The sequence below is a fragment of the Nerophis ophidion genome, linkage group LG09 (genome assembly GCF_033978795.1).
Source record: "Nerophis ophidion isolate RoL-2023_Sa linkage group LG09, RoL_Noph_v1.0, whole genome shotgun sequence".
Taxonomy (NCBI): Eukaryota; Metazoa; Chordata; class Actinopteri; order Syngnathiformes; family Syngnathidae; genus Nerophis; species Nerophis ophidion.
The window spans coordinates 48919984-48927954 of record NC_084619.1 but is presented as its reverse complement, the minus strand read 5'-3'; the positions used below and the strand labels follow the sequence as shown (position 1 = coordinate 48927954).

The following is a 7971-nucleotide window of genomic DNA, read 5'->3' as shown; positions in this document are numbered from 1 at the left end:
AGTTCTATTTTGGTTTCATCTGACCACATGACATTCTCCAGTGTGCTCACTGGCAAACTTCAGACGGGCTTGGACATGCACTGGTCTAACCAGGGGCACACGTCTGGCACTGCAGGATTTGATTCCTTGTCGGCGTAGTGTTTTACTGATGGTAACCTTTGTTACTTTGGTCCCAGCTCTCTGCAGGTCATTCACCAGGTCCCCCCGTGTGGTTCTGGGATTTTTGCTCACCGTTCTCATGATCATTTTGACCCCACGGGATGAGATTTTGCGTGGAGCCCCAGATTGAGGGAGATTATCAGTGGTCTTGTATGTCTTCCATTTTCTGATAATTGCTCACACAGTTGATTTTTTCACACCAAGCTGCTTGCCTATTGTAGATTCACTCTTCTCAGTCTGGTGCAGGTCTACAATTATTTTCCTGGTGTCCTTCGACAGCTCTTTAGTCTTAGCCATAGTGGAGTTTGGAGTCTGACTGTTTGAGGCTGTGGAGAGGTGTCTTTTATACAGATAATGAGTTCAAACAAGTGACATTAATACAGGTAATGAGTGAAGGACAGAAGAGCTTCTTAAAGAATAAGTTACAGGTCTGTGAGAGCCAGATATGTTCTTTGTTTAAAGTGACCAAATACTTATTTTCCACCATAATTTACAAATATATTCTTGAATTCCTGGATTTTTTTTCAGTCCGTCTCTCACAGTTGAAGTGTACCTATGATGAAAATTACAGACCTCTGTCATCATTTTAAGTGGGAGAACTTGCACAATCGGTGGCTGACTAAATACTTTTTTGCCCCACTGTACTCATACATATACATATATATATATATACATATATATATATATATATATATATATATATATTTATTCCAAAAATATATATAGTCAAAAAACTAACTGTCCACTTAAGCAAAACAACACTTTGCAGAGGGCATGTGCGGAAGTCGTCCTTCAATATAAAATCACGGAAATATTAACCTGGACTGTACAGCCACTGACACAATGCACCTTTTATTAAATTGTTAGCCATTGGAAGAAAGGTTGAACAATACTTCATTATCACCAATTCTTCTTATGTCTTTGGACAAAGTCACAACTAAATGTGCAAGCAATGGCTAATTTTAGTTTTGAATTTGGTTATGTTGATGTGAGACAGTCTGAGGGGTGGATTGTATCACAGCAATTAATAATATTGTAGCTTGCCATCGATTGGCTTGGCCACAACATGGTAATAATAAGAGCTGAAGGTTGCTGACCCACAAACTTGACGTATCAGTTTGTTTTCAAAACAAAGCTTAACTGACCCATGTGCTTTATGTCCATGTTCTACAATAGCACTGATTTATGTGTTGTAATTATGCTTATAACGTGTTTAAAAATGCATCATAAAAAAAAAACATTTAAATATTAAGTTTCAGTATGTAAGGTCATGTTCTTGTTTTTGTTCAGGTTTGACAAAAGCTGGATGGTTACCTGGTCTGTTGGTTGCAGCCATTATAAAGACCTGTCGCCGAGCTTCTAAACCATCCATCTCTGTGAGCAACTGGTTAACCACACGCACACTGGCTCCTGACTGAACAATAAAACAACAAAACACAAATGTCACAACACATCACACAGGACTGTAGCTTTGCTACATAAAAATGTTTTGTTTAAGCCATGTTATGTAACTTTGAAAACTTGCCGATACTTGCTGAGATGACATAATTCTCAAGACAAATATTTATGAAATATGTAGAACAGACATTTGCTACATCAAACGCCACATTCCAAGAGTCTGACAATCTTTTTAAAAACTTCATTCCCGACCTTAAATGGAATGGAATGGATTAATCAAAGAAATCCAACAAAGCACCAATATGATTCAGTTTAAAATACTGTTCAAACTACAAGTGTTAAGTACACAGAACAAGGATTATGAAGAACATCTTGAACCCTTTTTTTTTTAATTGAGACAAACATTATTTATGTATTTAATAATTGTTTGCTTACTATGGTATATTATTTATATGTTCACTGTTCTGTTACAGAGAACAAGGAAATTGGATAAAATTGCTATGGTATGAAAAGGGGCAGGATTAAATAAATTCTGCTTCTTCCTACTCCTTTTCCGACGTGCTGTAATGAAACAACTGGGAATGTGTGATGCATTACATTGTATCGTATGCATGTTCGAAATAAACTGGACTGAACTGACCTTATCACTTTAACAGCAGCTCTAAGTCACTGTCAAGATAACAACACAGCACATCCTCATTATGCACCAATCACGGTCACAGCAAGCGAGGTGCATTGACAAATGATGCGCATCAACATGACAACATAACCAAGTCGTGTTTTGCATGTTTTCTGTATTGTTGCTGGTTTTCCTGTGATAGTTATGACAACATGTTGTAGAACTTATTTCATATTGTTGAATTTGTTGGGTGTGTGAGCGCGTCAAAGCTTTAAAAAATAATCTATTGATTCATTTTAATGTTATTATTATTCTCCATATTTTGGCGCACTGCATCTTCCACAACCGATTTGAAACCGTTCCAACTTCAAACTGTTCAGCCTATTTAGGAATCCCAGGCTTTTCATTAACAATTTCCCCAAATTAATTTTTTTCCCCCCAGACTTCTTGATTTCAAGCATTTTTACTTTTTCAACTTATATTAACCATTAACATTTTCTTCTTAGTCAGGAAATTTGTTTTTGAAATTGGTAAAATTCCTGGTTTTCCCAAAATTCTGTAATTTTGTTAGTGCGTCTGCCTCACAATACGAAGGTCCTGAATAGTCCTGGGTTCAACCCCGGGCTCGGGATCTTTCTGTGTGGAGTTTGCATGTCCTCCCCGTGACTGCGTGGGTTCCCTCCGAGTACTCCGGCTTCCTCCCACTTCCAAAGACATGCACCTGGGGATAGGTTGATTGGCAACACTAAATTGGCCCTAGTGTGTGAATGTTGTCTGTCTATCTGTGTTGGCCCTGCGATGAGGTGGCAACTTGTCCAAAAAATATTTTACAAACACTTCCGCCCGATTGTAGCTGAGATAGGCACCAGTGCCGCCCGCGATAAGTGGTAGAAAATGGATGGATGGCAATTAAAATGGTTACCATTTCAATATTTCTCGACCGATTTAAACAATTCTAACACCAATCAATTCAGTTCATTCTGGAAATTCAAACTAACACTTCCCCCAGCTTTCCTCAAAATTCCGGTTTACCTGTAATTTCTGTAATTCTGTAATACTAATTCTCAAATATAAATTGTCATTATTAACACATTTCTCAACCGATTCAAACAATTCCAACACCAACCAATTCAGCTTATTCAAGACATTCATGCTATGCATCACCTTGAACAAAAATCCCCACTATTTCTGAAATTCCCAAATTACCAGAAACTTCCCATTTAAATCAATAGGACATTTTTTTTATTACTTTTACAATTTCCACCTTTCTGAAACAATTCAAACCATTCCAACGCACCCTACTTACCCTGGACATTCATGCAATTTATCATTTTTTAGAAATTCCCAATTTTCACGAAACTCCCAAATTACCAGGAAATTTCCATTTAAATTAATGGAATATTTTTCCCATATGTTTTGACCAGTTCAATCTGTTCAAACACCAAGCTGTTCAGCTCATGAATTTTGTTACATGGCGCCATCTTAAAAGTATGCTTGCTGTTCCCCTGTTAGTATGCTATTGTTAGTACGCTAAATTTTGTTTGCGAGCATTTTAGCTAATTTCTTACATTTTAACCCAATAGTCATGAATTTCGTTACTTGGCGGCATCTTAAAAGTATGCTAGCCTTCCACTAGTTATCATGATAATGTTAGTATGCTAATGTTAACGTTTGATATTAGCATTTTAGCTAATTTCGTACTTTTTAATCTAATAGTCAGGGATTCCGTCATTTGATGCCATTTTAAAAGTATGATAGCCTTTCACCTGTTAGCATGCTAATGTTAGCTTGCCAACATTTTATGCTAGCATTTTAGATCATTGTGTATGTTTTGAACCTAATAATCATGGATTTTGTTACTTACTGCCATCTTAGAAGTATGCTATCTCTTTCCCCGTTACCATGCTGTGGTTAGCATGCTAACATTTTATGCTTGCATTGAAGCTAATTTTGTACAATTTGTTGATTATTGCAACTATATGAACTTTTCATTTAATTTAATTTCTAAATTCCACTGGAATTTCAGTTTAGCAACATCTCTTTAAAATTTAGACCATTTCAACTTTAAATCCACGTCAATAATAAAATCATTTCAACATTGAAACCATTTCAAAATTCAAACTATTTCAACATTGAAACCTCTTCAACATTGAAACAATTTCAACACTCAAAACACTTCAACATCTAAATCATTTAAACATTCAAACAGTTTCCACTTTCATTATGCAGTACATATACATTGATGTTGCATTTTAGTTCAGATTCATACATCCATCCATTTTCTACCGCTTATTCCCTTGAAACATTTAAAGGCCTACTGAAACCCACTACTACCCACCACGCAGTCTGATAGTTTATATATCAATGATGAAATATTAACATTGCAACACATGCCAATATGGCCTTTTTAGTTTACTAAATTACAATTTTAAATTTCCCGGGAGTTTTGTCTTCGAAACGTTGTGTAATGATGACGTGTACGCAAGACGTCACAGGTTTTTAGGAAGTATGAGCGCTGCGCACACACACAGCTAAATGTCGTCTGCTTTGACGGCATAATTATACAGTTTGTTGGACATCTGTGTTGCTGAATCTTTTGCAATTTGTTCAATTAATATTGGAGAAGTCACAGTAGAAAGATGGAGTTGGGAAGCTTTAGCCTTTAGCCACACAAACACAAGGTGATTCCTTATTTAAATTCCTGGGGGTGAAACTTTCCTATGGATCAGAGCGCGGTCAAGCGAACATGGATCCCGACCACATGTCAACCAACAGGTTTTGGTGAGAAAATTGTGGTTAAAAAGTCAGTTCTTACCGGAGAAAAGCTGAGCTTGTGCCGTCCATAGCTGCCGTCGACTCCCCTGAGACACTGCGCGTCAAGACACCCGTGGAGACACCCTTCCGACCATCAGGTAATAATAAACTCACTAAAAAACTAGCAACACAATAGAAAGATAAGGGATTTTCCAGAATTATCTTAGTAAATGTGTCTAAAAACATCGGAATCTGTCCCAATGCAATCGCGTTTTTTTCCAACCTTTTTTTTCTTTCTATTCCGTCGCTATAAATATCCTCAAGCACGAATCTTTCATCCTCGCTCAAATTAATTGGGAAATTGTCGTTTTCTCGGTACGAATAGCACTTTTTGTTGGAGGCTCCCATTAAATATTAAATGTGAATATGTGAGGAGCCATCAAACATGTGACGTCATCGTCTTCGACTTCCAGTAGAGGCAGGGCTTTTCTCTTAGCACCGAAAGTTGCGAACTTTATCGTGGATGTTCTCTACTAAATCCTTTCAGTAAAAATATGGCAATATCGCAAAATGATCAAGTATGACACATAGAATGGACCTGCTATCCCCGTTTGAATAAGAAAATCTCATTTCAGTAGGCCTTTAAATTACTAGTCTGTTCAATTTGAATGTCACAAAAAATATTTTTTCTTTAATCCCCATTTTCTAAGTATCGGTTTGGGGTTTTAAAAGTACCAAATTTGGTATTACAATTTAAGGGGGTCAGATCATGATTTTTTTTTCAACATTTAAAACACTTCCTTGTGATCTACATAAGATGTAATGGTGTGTCTTTGGTGAAAGATTTGCATAGATTTTATTCTACAAACCTTTTTAAGCCAATTTGTTTTGCTCCCTTTACAGAAAGCTTGTTTTGAGTGGCAGAGTTGTTAGAGGCAAATCAACCTCTCCTCACTACACCCCCTCAAGCTCAGTGAGCATTCGCCTCCGCCCGGGAGAAATTGCTTTGAGTTTTTTAGCTTTAATTGTACTCTATGGAGACCAGCGACTACAACAAGCCAACTGTTTTGACTGACTTTCACCACAACACATCATCGCAGATGATATAGCCAGAGCAGCGGCTAATCGTGGTTTCTTGTCGGAGCTAAGACAGGAAGCGAAGATGAGGGCGGACAAAAGCGGGGAAGGAAGCCCGGCTGACATACAGGTCTGGAACTACATGCTGACTAAGGTTAAACTTCTACCCTGTCTAACTTTCTAATGCTAGATCCTGAACGAATACATTTGTACAGTATATTGACAATTAAAGGCTGTTCTGTTCCATATCATGTAAAAAACTCCACTGCACAGCTGCTACGTGACGAGTAGACACTGAAGCTACGAGCGACATCGCAAACATGACGGAGTATATAACTTACTCGAACATCGCCAAACACAGTAGAAACAAATCCAATTAAAACTAGTTTTTGGAAAAAAAATATTTATTTTTGCCTGAAGACGGTGACGCTATTGTCTTACAGTGGAAGACTAAGCAAACTACATATTTCAATTGCTACTTCTAACTTACTGTTACTACTTACCACTTCATTGTTTACTTAATTGCCATAAATAGCTGACCATTTTCCAATTTCTGGAAAATCCTTTTTTGTGAAGGTTTGTGAGTAAAACAGGAAATTTCTTTGTATGCACTTAAAAAATACTTCTTCACAGTTAAAGACACATTGCCGCAAAACAAAAAAGTTAGCCAGGCACTTGTTATTTCTTCAGATGGGACTGGAGGTTTGAAATGAGTCCTGAGTTAGGTACAAGGCAGTTTGGGTAGAGTTTTATACCATTTATGGGTAATCCGCTGACGATGTTCCCAATTGGTGATGGCACCAATTGCGCACATTCTAAACGGACCGTTTGGAGGAAGTAGATAAGAAGGCAAGATTGTTTTATAATTATTTTCGCAATACCTCTATGCTTTGATTTAAAATGTTTGGGACTAATGCAGATCCCAAATGCACAACAGCATGTACCAAAAAGTAAGAAAAATTGGTTTTGTATAAGGCCCCTTAAACATTCAGGTTGACGGCCCTCAAAACTGCTGGCTCAGCGGGTGTCAACAAAATTACACCATTTGTGTATATTTTGATTTAGAACTGTGTGTTTTTGAATGATCTTTTTACAGAGATATGGTAATGTAGTTGTATTGTTATTTGAATAATTTTTGCAAATGCACAAATCTCTCTTCTTCAACAATTTTTAAAAAAAGGAAATGACTACATTTAGTTAATTGAAGTAGTAGAATTCTGGTTAATACAGCCATACTTTTATTTTGAAGTTTACTTTACACTGAACAGGAAGTCACTGCCTAGTTACATGGCATTACAACCTGCACACAGTGTTGTGTTGCTGTTATTTCACATTACTTAGCGATAATACTGAAGTTAAAGCTACAAACACACATTTTTCTTGAATGGACCCCATTTTATGTCGACAAAAGCGGTCAACCATGACCTAGGCGGGCACTTCTTAATAATTAAAAGATCACAGTAGACCAGGACTTGATGAGTTAGTCCACATAGATGGGTTGTTGACAAACGGGGTAAATTTAAAATGGGTTCCAATATTCCAATTTTACTGTAAGGTGTACTTGTTTGGGGAAAGTTACGGTCAATTAGGGTTTTCTACATAAGCCCAAGTAAATTAGCACAATTGTGGTAATGTTTAATTACATGAATGAATATAGACAAAAAAAATACAGTAATATAAGAAGCTCAAAAGCTCCCCCAAAGTTGTTAAATATATGTTGTTTAATTTTACTTTTTGACTACTATTGTAAACACTTTCTGATCATATCTAACTCTCTCACCTCATGGCCTGACCGGCGAGGACACAAAGCATCAATCTCATCGAAGAAGATGACACAAGGGGCAGAATTGCGCCCCCTTTGGAAAATTTGTCTGACAGCCCGCTCACTTTCTCCAACATACTGAAAAGCAAAACAGAAATAAGAAAATAACTACAAATACACAGTCACAGATTATAATATGATG

The 7971-nt window shown here is 37.0% G+C and overlaps 1 protein-coding gene across 3 annotated transcripts in view; it reads right to left on the bottom strand.

Annotated features, from left to right (window-relative positions):
* Positions 1-7971, bottom strand: part of nvl (nuclear VCP like) — a 54082-nt gene that overhangs the window by 6458 nt on the left and 39653 nt on the right. For all 3 annotated transcript variants that reach the window (XM_061911116.1, XM_061911115.1, XM_061911117.1), the window contains exons 18-19: positions 7788-7907; positions 1474-1573 (exon numbers count right to left, since the gene is read on the bottom strand). In XM_061911116.1, coding sequence (XP_061767100.1) covers positions 1474-1573; positions 7788-7907 — 220 coding nt within the window. The remainder of the gene's footprint in view (positions 1-1473; positions 1574-7787; positions 7908-7971) is intronic.